The sequence below is a fragment of the Cottoperca gobio genome, chromosome 3, assembly GCF_900634415.1.
Source record: "Cottoperca gobio chromosome 3, fCotGob3.1, whole genome shotgun sequence".
In the NCBI taxonomy this organism is placed as follows: domain Eukaryota; kingdom Metazoa; phylum Chordata; class Actinopteri; order Perciformes; family Bovichtidae; genus Cottoperca; species Cottoperca gobio.
The window spans coordinates 23,209,696-23,227,234 of NC_041357.1; the positions used below are offsets into that span (position 1 = coordinate 23,209,696).

The 17,539-nt window shown below is 40.5% G+C and overlaps 1 protein-coding gene across 1 annotated transcript in view; it reads right to left on the reverse strand.

The window, feature by feature from the left end:
• LOC115003981 (CUB and sushi domain-containing protein 1-like) overlaps nt 1-17,539 on the reverse strand; it is a 255,742-nt gene that overhangs the window by 151,747 nt on the left and 86,456 nt on the right. The window contains 2 exon segments of the mRNA XM_029425927.1: nt 10,823-11,030; nt 11,679-11,873. Of these exon segments, the coding sequence (XP_029281787.1) occupies nt 10,823-11,030; nt 11,679-11,873 (403 nt within the window).

Consider the following 17,539-nt stretch of genomic DNA (forward strand, 5'->3'; position numbering starts at 1 on the left):
GACAGAGGGTGTCGTATGCTGTACAGTCTGTAAAGCACACTGAGACAAATGTATAATTTGTGATATTGGGCTATATAAATAAATTTGATTTGATTTGAAATAACTATTTAGGATACGTTTTGATTTTGTTGAAACGAGATGTGTGGTGCTGACTCACATTTGATGGTAATGTCTTACCAACACATTTCTGTCCTGAAGAAAAACAATTGTGCTTGTTCAGTATAACATTGGGAAATCAGTGCAGGCATTGAATTGTTACAGCATAAGGTTCTCTGCATTTGCAAAATGGTGGTTATGTAATGATGAATACTATTCACATGTGACAATGGTAATATATTTTTGTAAATGTACTAATTTCATCATCATCATATTCTACCGCTTATCCGGGGTTGGGTTGCGGGGGCAGCAGCTCCAGTAGGGAACCCCAAACTTCCCTTTTACGGGCCACATCCGTCAGCTCCGACACCGAGGCGTTCCCAGGCCAGTGTGGAGATATAATCTCTCCACCGAGTCCTGGGTCTTCCCCGGGGTCTTCTCCCAGCTGGAGGCGCCCAGGTGGCATCCTTACTAGATGCCCGAACCACCTCAACTGGCTCCTTTCAACGCAAAGGAGCAGCGGCTCTACTCCGAGTCTCTCCCAGATGGCTGAGCTTCTCTAAGGGAGACGCCAGCCACCCGCCTGAGAAAAAAACATTTTGGCCATTTGCACCGGCAATCTCATTCTTTTGGTCATGACCCAGCCAGACAAAGATCGCCCGGTAGATCGAGAGGGTTGCCTTCTGGCTCAGCTCTCTTTTCGTCACAACGGTACGGTAAAGCGAATGCCATACCGCCACCGCTGCTCTGATTCTCCAGCCAATCTCTCGCTCCATCATCCCCTCACTCACGAACAAGACCCCAAGGTACTTGAACTCCTTCACTTGGGGTAAGGACTCATTCCCTATCCGGAGTAGGCAAACCACCAGTTTCCTGCTGAGAGCCATGGCCTCAGATTTTGGGGTGCTGATCCTCATCCCAACCGCTTCACAATCGGCTCCAAACCGATCCGGTGACTGCTGAAGGTCACAGACTGATGATGCCATCAGGACCACATCATCTGCAAATTGCAGCGATGAGATCCTCAGGCCACCAAACTGCAAACCCTCCCCTCCACGATATCCTGCCCATGAATATCACAAACAGGATCGGTGACAAAGCGCAGCCCTGGCGAAGGCCAACATCCACTGGGAACGAGTCCGACTTACTGCCGAATATCCGGACACAACTCTCGCTTTGGGCGTACAGGGATCCTTGCGAGAGTGAAGAGTTGATCCGTTCCGCATTGTTCCTTTGCAATCTGAGGTTCGACTATCGGCCGAACCCTCATTTTCAGCACCTTGGAGTAGACTTTACCAGGGAGGCTAACCATTATTATGTTTGTACAAATCAATTGTTATTGAATATCAGCTTGACAATACATATATCAACTGATCAAGATATGTCACCTAATTTCAAAAACCTATATGTGCACCTAATAATTATATCAAGGCACTTGTTTTTTACCAGCAATTTTATGCAGACATACTTCTGTGAGAGGAAGCTACTGATCACATTTTTATATGGGGTCATTTTAAACAAATAAATAATTAGGATGAACTGGAAAAATGCAGCTCCCCACAGATAACATTTGCCAATTCTGGCTTCTTCACCTCTTAAAACCTCTGAAACAATGCTGGACAAATTGTTTAATTGGATTCAAAGTACAAAAGACATGTTTCTATGCTAAGGTCTGACCAATCTTAACGGTGTTTATGGGCACATTACAACTGTAGAGACAAAAAGGTATGAGTGACATTTTGGCCTAACAGTATTTTATTTCTGTGAAGAGCTCTGTCTGTAACTTAAATATCATTTTAAAATCTTAAACTGGATGAAAGTAAAACCCAAGGATTGAGTTTGTTCCATGCAGGCTGGAACCACACTTACGCCCAATTTGCACTCAGGATTATTTTATTTTACAAAAAAAGAGCTTCTTGTGTCAATTGTCATTGAAAACCATTAAAAGTTTTGGTTGATAAGGTTTTGGGGGGTAAGTCTGCCCTATCAGCAGTGAGTGCTGAAATGGCAGTGGCTATTCTCCATTCAGTATGTCGAGTTGCCAGACACTAGTGGCCGGCAACGGTGGCGTTTCTCACTGTAGCCATCTATGTTCAAATCTTTGTGCTCTTCAAAAAGATTTAAAAAAAGATTTGTTCTTGTGTACTGATAAATGTGTATTTCTTTGCACATTTTGGTGATTTGGTGTCTAATTTCTGCTCTCTAGTGGTAAGAAATAAGTTATCGCAGCCTGCACAAATATACAGAGTCAGAACTTAGGTTTAGGGTTGAGGAAAACAAGGATGCATGTTAAGTTATGACAGAATTATTGTGTTTAAAAGGACAAAAAGATAGGGAAATATGAAAAGTAGAGAAAAAGATGAAAAGTGAGAGATATGCTGGGTCTCATCCATTATTCATGGGGACTGGCCAGTGGTCTGACATTGGAATGAGGGAGAGACAAGAGGTCAGAAAGGAGAAAGAGAGAGAGAGAGAGAGAGAGAGAGAGAGAGATGAGACAATAAACTTTAAAGGAAAGGGGAGAAAGAAGAAGGACCAAATGAGAAGAGAAGAGGTGAAAGTGATAAAAGGCTTGGAAGAAGACAGGCTAAGTTTGTGAAAATAATACAAATGAAGGATGAAGAGAAGGTAGGGGAGACAGATAACAAAGGACAGCTTGGACAGAAAGCAGTAAAGCAGGTTATAGGACAACATGCAGGACTGTGAGAGAAGGAACACTTACAAGGTGAAAGAAAGCAGAGAAGAAAGAGGAAAGACAAGAAACCCGTGAGAAAACAGGGGCTGATAGATGGAGAACATGGGAGAGGAGGTGAGAGCAGGACATTCACTTAAATGAACAGAAGGAGAGAGGTTAAACAAGCTGCTGGGAAAGGTTGAAAGTTGAAAAAGGGGAGACAAGGAGGCAAGTCTAAATGAGGTTAGACATTACACATACCAGGTTGCAAAGGATGGAGATAAATGAGAAAGCAAAGTGAAGGTGGAAGGAGAGGAGGGATGGGAAAAAGGAGAGGCTGGAGAACAGAAAAGAAAAAAGAGAAGACACAGTTTTACATAAAGAAAGAATTCACATGAGGATAAAACAAAGAGAACGTGTACGTGATATGAGTGGAGAGGTTTGACAGACCTGAGAGGTGTAGACAATAGGAGAAGAAGAGAGGCCAAGTCACAAAACAGAGAGGAGAGGGGGACAAAGAAACCAAGAGCTGGAGAGAGGTATTTTGGTGCACCTCGCTATTATTAGATTATTACACAAGCTTTTTGGTGATACATCACAAAGACACAGACATAACTTTCTACTGTCTGGGCACTGATGTTTTGGCCCTTGTCCTCCCTATTGCCTACTTGTATTGCTGGCAATACAAATATTTTAAGTGTTTTCCACTGCTGCACTTATTTGCAAGTCCCTGTGAATTTGAGCATCTGCAAAATGACAAAAAAAGCAGTGTAAAAATAAATGATTGGATACAAGTCAGAAAAGTTAGAAAGTGCATTATCCACAACAGATAGCGGTTTATTTCAAGTGCTTAGTGAAAAATCCTGGTACACCGGTACTTTTAATCTAATAACACACCCACGCACTCACACAAAAACACACACACGCAGACACACACACATACACAATAGCCATTAAACATAATTTAAAATGTAAATGTAAATAACAGGACAAGCAAGGTGTTTTAAAGTGGTGAACAGAGACTAAGAGAGGGCTGGTGGTTACTAAAAGGGGAGCAGGGAAAGAGGCAAAGAGGAGGAGGAAAAGCAGAAGCGGTTGAGAAAAAGAGACTTAACGGGAGGAGTGAAACGAGATGCAACAGAGGGACATGAGGGGAAAGCAAATAGGAAGAAAGAGGCACTAAGCACTGCGGATGGTTCATCCACAGATGCTGCAGGCCTGTTGTGCTGCCCTTTGAATTGGCAGACAAGGCCAGCCATTCCCAAATTCCAGTAAGGGGGCCAGAGGGTGTGTTCAAATGATCAGGGAATTACACGGCTAAACCTTCCAGGAAGAGCCTGCCAAGGTCAGGGTGCTAGAAAAAAAATTCTGGCTGCCTTTAAAACCTCCCATTTATGAGCGATGCAATGTAGGCTTTGTGATGAAAAACTTATCCAGTTCATAGTTATTTCAGCAGTGATAGGAATGTTCTACATTGTCTTGTCTACATTTATTTTAGGGGTTTTGTAAAATCCTCACATCCTTTTCTGTGGAAGTTGCTGCAGAAGTATGAGGTGTCAGAGACATCAAGTTTGTTCAACGAGGCCCTGGAGCCCAAATCAGATGTTTCTGCTCTCATGTGACAAATATGATTTTTTTCAAAGAAGTGTGGACACAGAAATACGTTTTTTTTACGATCAGACCTGGGCCACTTTCATATGTGGTCCTAAGTGCATATACATATCTGATCTGATCACGCAGCAAATCATTTGGGAGATGAATGCTTGCCCCACTTTGTCTCGCAAATATAACATTTTTTGTTGTTCCAACGATTACAAAATCGGAATTCAGCATTAAGTCCCGTAATGTGAACGTAGACAAAGAATGAAATAAATCTTCCTAACAACAGGATCTTGATGTTGATTGTAAAAACCCAGCTGACGCAGTTCTGGGAAATGGTAAGTATGCCTTACCAGCCAACTCAGAGGGGGGTCTGAGGGAGAGCCAGGACAGGCTAGAGGGGCTGCATCTCTCACCTGGACTTGACTGTCACTCTGGATCCCTCAGAAGAGGGTGGAAGAGGTTTTTACAAATCTGGGCTGCTCTCCTTACTATGTGGCCGCTGAATGGACAGATTTCGCCCTGGTTAAATTACTAGAAAATGACCTGAATAAGCAAATAGAAAATGGATGAGTGAATGGAAATTACTTTGCTACTGCTGTTTCTATTGCAGCCAAAGAAGTAATTAAAAAAAAAATGTATGTGAGAGAAAGAGAGCGAAAGAGTAAGAGAGAAAAAAAGAAAATATTCTATTTCTATATATTCTGTTTGTTCATTGTTCATGATTTTCTTTATACTTTTTCTTAAAGTCTGTTGAAAGTCGCATGTGAGGATTTTTTCACAGAGATGAATGCTAACATCAGCATCCTCATGTTCACCACCTTAGTTTAGCAAGTTTCTAATTAGTACAAAATACAAATTACAGCTAAAGCTGAGGGTACAAGCTTTGCAGATATTTCTTCATAAGATATAAAGATTATTCCTTAAGGAGACATAAATGTGAACTAAATTTGATGGCAATCCATCTAAAACTATCAAGTAATTTCACTGACAACCTCTCATGTAAGGGAAATGGGTTAAACATGCAAATGAATGTGAATGGATGACTAACTTTATGACCAAATATTATGAGTATTGGTGCATTCCAACAAAAACATGACTTTTTGCAGGTGCCATAAATTAAGGAAGGAGACTTGTGGGTAATAGTTTCATCATGTGTAGTGACCCTGTTACTTAATTTAAAAAATAATTGGCAATTAGGGGACTCTCATTTAGTTAGAAGTCTGGAAAAGATAGGATGGGAAGGGATTCATTTAATGTGAAAATTCCGAGATTCCATCAGTGTCTTTAAATCAGCATAACAAACCACTGCTTATTAAAAATCCTTGACTATCATGGTGATAATACATTACATCAAATTCTCGAGTTTTCATTAACGGGTACTGGGTTAACATCAATGTGAATAATGTAGTGAGCAATAAGGAACAAAATATGATTAATCGCTGTTGGTCGTGCTCCTTGGTTATAATGGCCTTTAGCAGAGTAAGAATCACATTCAGTTGAAGAAAATGACAGACCTAACACTGTTGGGCTTTAAGCACTTCAGTTTGTCTTGAGCTTTGAAAGACTGAGATAAAAGAGGAGAGGAGGACATAAAGGGGGGAGAGAAAGAGATAGAAGAAGAATAGATAGCCAGAGGGAGTGTTGAGAGTGCAGAGGAAAAGGAAGGAAGGAGAAAAGTGGAAAACAGTCTAAGGGTAAAGGTTAGGTTGTACAAAAGTGAAGAGGAGTTTAAAATCCGTTCAGATTTTTAGATGACAGATGTAGCTTTAAAACGGATAACATCCTATATAACATGTAAAGCCTATATTCATGATAAACTCTTCATATTTAGGCCACCAAAATCTCAGTACATGCAACTAGACATGGATATTGAAACAGGAACTTTATATCATATGCAATAGACCAAGGTGTCTCCTCCACACAAAACACCCACTGCTTCTGCTGCTTGGGGAAACAGGCAGTTTTACCTCAGATTATTAACTTTCTGAATTTAGTTTACTGGTCGGATCAGGATCTTTATATTTATTCAATAAAAATGTGCAAATCTTTGTACTGAGAAACACTGTTGACCTCCTCAATTGCATACAGAAGCTGCTGTGTGATCTGAAGGCATTACAGGTGGCAGCAACACACATGCCTGGAGGTCTTCTGTCTTCCTGACCCCATCCCTGTCACTTATTTTGTCTCCCAGCTGTCTGCCTTCTATCTCTACCCCATCCCTTGTGCAGTCTTCTTTATGTTTCACAAATAATCCCGGTGAAATAAAGTTCACGTTAACCATTAACTGAACTCTGCACTCAGTCTGTCCTCACTCAGAAGGCAGCTTTTAAACATAGACTGTATATAAGAAGTGGATGTAGTCACCCTGATGTCTCCCATTGGTTTGTGGACTACTGCTTTGAAGCCTTGAGTCTGCGGTTTGGCCTTTGTATCTTGTTTTTTTCTAACCACACATAACATGAGAGGGTAGAGCAACCGAACGTGTCACAGTCTTGATTTTTGTATATCCTATTTTATTTCACTTAGTGTTCACTCCCCCTTATGTCATGTTTAGTTGTACTTCCTGTCTGTGTGTTTTCCCTCTGTGATTGTTGATTTGTTCCTCCTGTGTCTGTTCACCTTGCCCTTGTGTTTTAGCCTCTCTCCCCAGCTGTGTCTCGTTCCCCTCGTTAGTGTCTGTGTGTATATATCCCTGTCTTTCCCAGTGTTCCTTGTCAGATCGTCATCTAAGTGTCACCCTTGCAGATGTCTCCTCGTGTTTTCTCGTGTTCCCTGTGTCATCCTGGTTTGTCTTTTCAGTTTACTGTTTACCTTTTGTTATTTTGTAAAGCTTTTTGGAATAAAGCCCTCTTTTTGTTAATCTCCTCGTCTGCCGTCTTGCATTTGAGTCCTCACCTTTTCGCTACCGTGACAGTACAATCTGACCAGAAACATGGACTCAGCAGATGTCATGGACGAGGAGACCTATGATTTAATGTACACTTTAATTGTAATGTAACCTCAGCCCCTGTGCTCCCGTTGTCCCCTGAGACTCCAGCCCCTGTGCTCCCTCCGTTTCTCGAGACTCCAGCCCCTGTGCTCCCTCCGTTCCTCGAGACGCCAGCCCCTGTGCTCCCTCCGTTCCTCGAGACCCCAGCCCCTGTGCTCCCTCCATTCCTCGAGACTCCAGCCCCTGTGCTCCCTCTGTCCCTCGATACACCAGCCCCTGGGCTCCCTCTGTCCCTCGATACACCAGCCCCTGTGCTCCGTCTGTCCCTCGATACCCCAGCCCCTGTGATCCCTCTGTCCCTTGGGACCCCAGCCCCTGTGCTCCCATCTCTTCCCCAGACCCCTGTGCTCCCATCTCTTCCCGAGACCCCTGTGCTCCCATCTCTTCCCGATACCCCTTCGCTCCCCTTGACTCCCGAGACCCACATGTTCCCCTTGACTCCCGAGACCCCTGTTGATGCTCGAGATCCCTGTGTTTCCCCTGACTGTCGAGACCCCAGTGACTCCGGCCCGGTCTCCTGAGCGGCTCCTCCGGCCCCCAGTCCCGGCCTCCAGCCCGGCTTCCCAAGCGACTACTCCAGCCCGGCCTCCCGATTATTCAGGACTTAATCTTTCAAATTACACTTAAATTCTAAGAAATGATTATAGTTCGGTGGTCTAAAAGCAGAATACACATTTACTTATAAATGTCTGCAGAAATCAAAAGTCCATCTCAAGTAAGAATACATAGAATGACATAACATATTATGTCCATTATTATATTATGACAAACTGGAATCAAATCATCACTTTGTCCAGTTAGTAAAATTGTCAAAAGTAAAATTGTTCAGGCACAAGTACTTATAGATGTGCGTGTGTGTGTGTGTGTGTGTGTGTGTGTGTGTGTGTGTGTGTGTGTGTGTGTGTGTGTGTGTGTGCGTGCGACAGCTAGTCAACCTGACATTCAACCTGCCAGCAACCAGACAGGAACATAAAACAGGAAATTGCTTTTGGGACAGCCAATCAGAAAAAGCTCACGGTAAACAGGAAGAAACCGTCACAGTGGTCCTGTCAGGTGTCAGTCATTTTCACAATGACTTGCCCGCATGCCTCAGTGAAAATGTCAATCATCTCTTAATCCCACCTCTGGAGAAAAGTACTTAGAATTGTATTAGATTGTGCATGGCAGAAGGTTTAGGTTTAATTTTATATAATTATATTGTTTTAGGCCTGGCGTCAGTGAACTTTCACTAAGACGCCTGGTTGGCCTATGACGGCTTAGATGCAAACCTTTAATTTGCAACATCTGTTTGATTCCAACTTGGGGCCTTTGTTGTATACCACTTCTCTCTCTTCCTCTCTGTTTTGCCCCTGCATCTGCACTGTAATAAATAAATAAAAAAGCAAAAAAAACAAACACACAAACACTACCTCCCACATAACATAACTGCTGTTATGGTTGTGTACTAGTAAATATTAAAACTATTTCACTTTGTTTGTATACTTATAGGTTTAGAAAGGTAAATTCTTTTTTCTCATCCACACATTTAATTTGAATAAATTAATATCAATTCATATTACTGGAGTGTCTAAATGCCAACTTAAATATCATATTCTTTGAAATTATCCAACAGATAATAAATGAAACACATGAAACCAGAATGGCCGCGACAAAAGACCAAAGTTGCTGCAGCCACCGTTCTCCTTGTAAAGAATGTTGGGTGTGCTCTCCAGCACACTCCCTATCCTCCCCCTGCATTGCAGAGGGTGGGCTGACAGTGGTCCTTGAATGTTATACTGTCAGAGGCAAGCTATGTGTGTAAGTGTGTGCGCACTTGAGCGTGTGTAATCTGTCAGAGCCTAGAGAAACGATCAACAGCTCACACAGTCAGAGGGCCACTTAAGACCTGACACTGACTCTCTCTCTCACACACACGCACGCTCACACACACACACACACACACACACACACACACACACACACACACACACACACACACACACACACACACACACACACACGGTATCATGAGAATGCCATGGTTGATGTGTACTGCTCTTCTAGTGACAGGACTAAATGTGCAATTATTCTACATTCTTTTGTTTCCATCTGGTGCTATCCTCTCTGCCTCCTTCACTCCACTTATTTATGTGTCGACCTCTCCATTCTATCTATTCTTCTGCAAGTTGCAGCAAAATCATGGACCATTTTCTACACATGAAATGTCACCTATCAGTCGAAGTCAGGAGACAGACAAATGGGAGACCGTGTCTTTAGGACATAGTGATCTATAACTGCACTTTTAGCAATCATATTTACCAGAGAGAGAATATTAATAAAGATTAAGATTCCAAAAATGTATTGCCACTTGAATTGAAAATGCCATGTCACCTCGCACAGTTCTGCAGATCCTTTGGGACACTTCAGCCGTGATAAAAACAGGCAGAGAAAGACTGAATGCATGTCATTTTATTTAACAAAGTATTACAGAGACAAATGATTCTCTGTTTTAAAGAATATTGAATCATTTCATGTGACAGATTTATAAATTTATTAAAAATGTTTTTTAATGAAAACAATAGTTTCTTCTTAAAAAGCAGATGTAATAGGGTGGTGTAAGAAAGGCTAATATAGACAGCTTTTTTCAAACAATCACAATCACTATTTCTATCACTTTCGATTTCTGAGCAGTGTTTGCACACAGGCATTATGTTGTTTTTACTGAGGAAGGCCAAACTGCTTTCCCTTCTCTAGATTCCAGTTACTTGAACCAGCGACAACCCTGCATGCCTAACCGTTCGGCTGCGTCCACCCTCGCAACAAAACCACATCTAAATGTTCAATGGAGATGTGTGAACAAACAACGTGAATTCCAACAGTGCTCTAAATTTAAAAACCAGAGTGTGTTCTGGTGCGTCAGAGTGCCAATTTCCAAATGCGAGCACAGAAAATGGGAGTGAAAACAACAATTTATCACCTTCCCTGTGGGATTTGAATATATCAGGAAAATCAACAGGACTCCTGTGCAGCTAATCAATCAGTAGTTGTATATGTCCTCCACAACAACATCATTAGTCCTCTTTAAATATCAAATGCCCCCCCTTGAAAGTATACAACTCAGAGAAAATTTCAGTGAAAACAACAACTGTTCTCTTTATTGTGAACACGTCAGCAAACAGAACAATAAAGTCTCTAGGCTACTAATTCTTGGAGAGCATTATCCTGTGTCCCCACCTGATTTAAAGAATGAGGCTATGGTGCCTTGTGGGTGTTTGTTTTCCACTAGTTCTAAAACACGAAAGCTAAGTTCATGCTACTCACCCCTCAAATGTCAGTGGTGATTATGTGTGTGTGTCTGTTTTTATTATGGTCCCACTAGGGTGTGTCACTCTTGCTGATTTTTTACAAAACCTACTTGTGTGTCCTCCAATATGACTGTTTATCTACTCAACAGCGTGGTCTGTGTATGAAATGTATCTCACCATATGCTTGGTGCTTCTGTCCCGCTGATTTCCAGGAAGTCATATTTGTCCTCTAATAAGAAGTCGTTGAAGACAAGCGCTATAGTGTCCCCTGGCTCAGAGAGGATTGACCATGTACAGTCCAAGTTGTTGTCATACTCGACAGGGTATCCAGGGCTGGTTATTGAACCAGCCGTGCCTCGTAACGTACCGCCACATGCTCCCTCCGCTGAAGAGAGACAGAGAGGTAGCAGGACAGAGAGTGAGAACAAAGTATTTATCATAATTTATAGACATTTCACAGTATGTTCAATAGCGTATTTTAGTTTATTACATTTATTTGTATCAGGGATCATGTAAAATAGTATATTTATCTCAAAAAAGAGAAGAAATGCTTTGTACCAGGTTTAAATACAAACTCATTTCCATCTGTAGTCGTTGGGCAGGTGAGATCTTAATTTCATACATAACATATGACTAAGAGATTTATGTATTATTGGGTTAAGTAACAAAATACACATGTTAATAAGAATGCTACAATTAAAGTAACAATAATATTGTAATTTTCATACTCATCATCAATTCTATCATCATTACATTAATACATCATCAGTACATCTTCAAACACTTAAAAAAGTGATTAATGTGAAACCAAAGGAAATATTATACATTATATTAACTAGACTAAAAGAAAATGTAATTATTCAATTGAGCCTCTGAAAAACACAAAATATTTAAGCTGAGTTTTGCAGAGATTTATCACAAGATACTGAATCGCTGAGCTGATGGTGAAAACCTGGCCAGATTCTCTCACAATGTATATTTGTTGAAGAGAGAGAAAGAGAGAGAGAGAGAGACAAAGAAAAGAACATCTTACCTCTACAAAATGGTGATGGGAAGTCCCACTGCGCTCCACTGCCAGGCGATACAATACATGTGAGGATACTGTGTCCTTCCAATACAAAACCTGACTCACAGCTGTATCGGATCTTGTCCCCCATGTTGTACCGAGAGCCATGAATGACTCCATTGGGTATGAGGCCGGGGGTGCCACAAGTGTGGCTGGGCAGGACTGAAACACAAAGAAGAAAACACAATTATTTTTGATTATATCATATCTAAAATACAAACATAACCATCGGAGCGTTGCAAAAAATACAACTGACCAAAGAAGAGCTAAGCAGCTGTTAAAAACTTAAACATAAATCTTATCACATTTTAAATCGTGGCTGTATTTGTTCCAATTTATGATCCACCAAACCTTTTGGATTGTGACCCCTTAAATCAAATTAATTTGTAACCCAACCTCTCTGGTGGTTGCATATGTCTGAAAAGCACTTTCATCAAAGAATAACTTCAGGTTCACAGAATGTTTAATTTGAGTCATTTTGATTTCCCTGAAGAAGTAAAAATATGCCATATTCACCAAGAAGAATCTAAGAAGAAAATGAATATAAATACATGAAAGTTACTGTGTGGTATTTAGCATTTTCTCAAATATGCATCTGTTGTTGCCAGTTGTTAGATGACACAGCTCTACAGTGGGAGCAGCTACAGGCAGCTCGTAGTATGATAGGCCAAAATCAATCTATGTCTGTAGCCAAAAAGCCTCAGCTCTACAAACGGGGCATCGGCACAGTGGCTGTAGTACAACCTGGACAAACTCCACATTTTCTGACCCTGGTGTACGCTGTGTATTGTGTGTATTTGTATAACTGGAGCATGCTAACTTGCTGAGTGTGTACTGTGTGTGTAATGTGTATCCAAATGGCTAATTATTATGAGTGCGCGTATGTGCATGCACAGTGCAGTGTGTCTACATGTAAGGGGTATTCAGTCAGTCAATCTGTGTGTTTGTGGATGCTGTTCCAATTAAACGCAAGCATGGTAATTAGACAAAGCTTCACCATGAGACCCTGAGAACTAGGACAGAGAGAAAAGGGGAGGGGTGGGGGCAGAGAGGAAGACAAAGAAGGGAGAGGAAGTGGAAAAAAAGAAAGGATGATGATGAAGAGACAGACAGGAGAGATGAGAAAGAAGAGGGGAAACGACTAGCGACAGGATGATGAAGGGAGAGGAGGATGAGACAGGAAAGGGTAAAGACGGAAACTCCAGAAGAGATAGGCAAACTAATTGCAGTGGGCCCTAAACATGTATAAATTACACTAATTGACTCATTATTCGGATTGTATGAAGTCATGCATCATAGACAAGTTGCTCACACTCAGTTGACCATGCTGTGCTTTGTGCAAACATGCTGCCTGCTTTGTATTAACAAGGTGAGACACACAACCACATTCAAAACCCCAAACTAAAGCGCTGGCTGAGGATAGGGAAAGGCAGAAGCAGGGGAAGATGCAACGGAAAGAAGAGAGAATGAAAGGAATCATGCGTCTGAGCCAAGTCGTTAGTCACACTTATGTGACCGTACAGTCCTGTGTCTGCCAGGCTGCCATGTTTTAACAAACCAGCTCCGTACACTAAGGTATTACCTCATTTAGACTGATGTCTGAAATTAACAGGGAGTATTTTGGAAGGATAAAGTGTTCATAAGTATTGTCAGTATCCAGCTAATCTCATACTTAACGACAGCTGCAATTTTGAGAAACCATTTTCTGCATAAAGCATAAAGTTTAGCTCTCTTTTCAGCTGTAAAGTAACTGTAACTGTGTTAAACAGCAGTCTGGTTTGCTGAGATTAGACCTTTGAATCACAACATATTCATTTGGTTCTGCTTGCAAAACTGTGGATTACCTGAAGTGCTCATGTGAGATACAGTATATCTGATGTGTAGCTTCATTTTGACGAGATACGACAGTTAACAACTCCCACTCGTAGAGGACTTCATATTTAAATACATGAATACTGTAAGTGATGGCTTTATAACGGTATCTAAAGGGATTTTAGTTATTTTTGAGTTACATCGACTTTGAGGCATGTTCCAGAAATCTACTGCTATGAATTACACAAATTTAGCCAAAACCAATATCCAATATGGAAATAGGAAACAGTGACTTGTTCTGCACCATGCATGGGGCTGTTTAGTATGGACAGCTTCTGGTGCTGAAATGAAGTCTATTAAAGTTACCAAACGAATAACAATAAATGAAAAAAAAAAATGAAAATGCTTCACTTTAATCAAACGATACTGTATCCTTTTAATTCAAGCGTGAATTTAATTATCCTGCTTTATGTAACTAGAAAGATTTGCATCTTACAAAAACAGATAATAATGAGATATTTTCTAACAGCACCAGTTTTAGTGCTAAGAAGACACATCGCTGAATGGCAGTGCAAAATAAAGGTAAAATAATACTTCTGTGTCTATTCAGAAAATGCATGTAATGGCAGACCTAATTCTTGTAGACATATTAAAGGGGCTATACTGTAGGTCTAAGCATGGGTTAATGCGCAGGCCAGGAGTTGCACTCATACTATGGCAAGAAGATGTCAAACATCGAACTTCATCGAAAACATTTGAAGAAATTATAATATTAAAAACCAGACAAAATCAAAACAAATTGGTCTTTGTCTCCTGCTAACATAATTGTTGGACCATTGTCTACAATGGTTAAAGTAATATTCACAAGACAGTTAGTGAGTTCTTTTGACACATTCAGATCACTCATGATAGATTGCTTTTTTTCCGTTGTCATCGATACCCAGTTTTGTTTTTGGGTTGCTGCAATTCAACGTGGATGGAGAGATTAATAGTGGCTGTGTGCACAGTACTTTGATTTATTTTCCTTGTTTTTAATCAGTAACCTTGTTTAGCTGTAACCTCATGCCTAGGAACGTTCAAATTTACTGCTTGCAATTGTATTCAGTAGCATAATCACTCTGATTAGTTAATATTGGATGACTCCTTCATTTTTCATTTTATTAATTTGAAAGATTTGCAAGTCAAGGTCGTTTGGGGTTATTTCACAAAAAAAGTGGGCATTATTATTCTAGACCTGTACAAAGGAATGTTGTTTGCTTATTAAGTATGATTCTGTATGAATGAATCGTTCCAAAAACACAAGTACAACATAGACCATTTTTATATCACTAGAAATGTGAAAAATGTAATGTAATACAAAGATACAAAAATGTATCTTTTGAAATCAAAAGCCAGGAAAGCTCATCTGTACAGAAAGAGTCGAGGTCAGCCATGAGAACATGATTCCTCACTGGCTTTGTGTGTGTGTGTGTGTGAGTGTGTGTGTGTGTGTGTGTGTGTGTGTGTGTGTCTGATGCTGCTCTGTTGTAGTTGTCCCTTCCGGCCCTTCACAGCCTTAGGGCAGGTCAGTGTGTTGCTATGGCAACTCCAGACAAGGTCAACATTTTATTAGTCAATACAGAAGTGAGTGACGACAGAAATGTGACAACAAAGGTAACATTCAAAGAGGGATAAATGAAGACAAGAATGCAAAGTGGAAGAGCAGAGAAAGAGTTAAGAGTGGAAGGGTAACCTCATACATAGACAATTCTTTTGTATTTTCTGCTTGATGCTTTTTAATCTCTTAACCCCCCTCCTCCACCGTTAGTTTATGTCTCTCTATTATTGTCTATTATTATTATTATGGATATAGCAGGACCCTACTAAAGAAGATAACCCTACACTCCACATATAACAATGTCAACCGAACAGACGTGTGAACAAAGATCAAACCTAAGACACTTTTTGTTGTTGCTCACAATGCAAACGGTGTACACTCACTTACTTTACTAAACAAGGTCTGTTGTGCGTCTGTATCGAACACTCAATGTCTCCATCCGACTGTGTGGTATCAGAGTTCAGGCCTAAAACAACTACTGCTGAAAATAAGTTTCTTAAGCAATGTCCTGCACTATCTCTACAATGCTCTCTCCTACAGTTCAAATACAGTGACACATATTAGCTAGCCATCCACTAAAAATAGCTCCTTGGATCTTTTGTTATGGATGCACTAAAGCAGATGCTACTGGATAAAGACCAACCGCCATAACCTCTAGATTTCTTTCTGTGGTGTAAATTCAGTACACGAGGGACAGGGAATAATTTAATTTAAAATTATTAGAAAATTCAAGGTAAATTAATTGACATTAAATACAAAATCATCATTATTACTGGACGATTACAGAAAAGGTCTCTTGCATTAACATAAAAACGGATTATATCTGTAACATTTAACACTAAAAACAAAAATAATACATTTTAAATAAATGTCAAAGATGATAAGGTCATATTATTCTTACATAATGTAACTATTCAAAAATATGAAATATCACATGTGTGATGTTGTTTGTGAGCTGTCACTGCTTGAAAACACATAAGAGTGGAAAATGACCCCTAGTCACCTGGCACTGACAAAAACAACTGGAGTAAACTATATTTGTAACCACATCATGTAACTTGCCACAAGCCAAAGTTGGAACAGATGTTTTGTCAAATCTAGCTCCTTATACCTGGCAAAAATCACTAATTTCTTGTTTGGTTTCCAGGGGGCTGTATAGTTAAAACCAAGCGGAACTGGAACAAATGTCAGACCGTGTATATTGCCAAACAGGGATTTGGACAGATGTTAGTATTTGAAATGTGTCTGGGAAAATTAAAACTTTGGCAGATAAATTAACTTTTTTAAGTTAAAATATTTCTGGAATCTGCAGCTTTACTCAAAATGCAGGTTTTCAAAATGCAAAGTAATGATCTGCATCCTCTAAATACAAGTCACTTGTCACTTGAACCAAAAGCATTGGTCAGTAACATTTACGTCATTTTCTACCATACAACAGTTGCAGATTGTCTTTTTCTGTTTACCAGAATTCACACAATACATCCTGGCATAAGCGTTGGACAAAGCTGCAGACAACAATATAACATTATTTTACCTGGCCACCACCCACCATTTTGAGTCTGAACAAATGACTCCCCATCCACATCGCCGCTGGGACCCTGAGTTCACACTGAAAGCATCTCTCAATGTGTGCAATCCATAATCCATTAACACCTCTACTCAGTCCCCATGGTGTACATGTATTAATAAATAGCAATCGCCATACTGATTTAATCTGTGATTCTTGATGTAGGGTTGTTGCTGTTGGAAAGAAGCCAAATCCCCTCAGCTAAATGGACTCCCCAGCACTGCAAGTGCTCCCATGGTGTCAATGTATTAACAGCTTCACTGACACATTGTACATAATAACTCTAACCAACCAAACACTAATGGGGCTCCTGGCCAACTGTGGCCGAGGGCCAAACCTGAAAGGAGGCCCCTCACCACCTGCTGTGCTCCCCTAGTTTTAATGTGTCAACAGCTAACGCGACATTTCCAACAGCACTAACTCATTAATCGAATACATTATAGGGGTATTCCACCTTCTGATCACACCTTTGCTCCAACCAATGGAGCTCTCTAAATTGATTTCCCCCATTTTGTTAGGGAAAAGAGTAAGAGCAGCATTGATTTTTAGGGTAATGCCCCTTTAAGGAAGGTTACCAAATAGAGTGGCTGCCAGCTGAAGCAGTGAGCTTTAACATGGAGACAAATTACTTAAGAATAGCTTTTCAGTAAGGACACAGACAACATGGCTGCCAATGATATACCTACACTAGTATACTAAGCATTAGTAACTCATGGTATAGCAGTAGGCCAATGTGTTCAAGCACTAATATGTATTAGCTCGTCCAGTAATGTTTCCAATAGTATTAACCTTATCAGTCTGGCCCTAGCGAGGATCAAGCTTTCTGTCATACAACACTTAAAACCAAGGGAT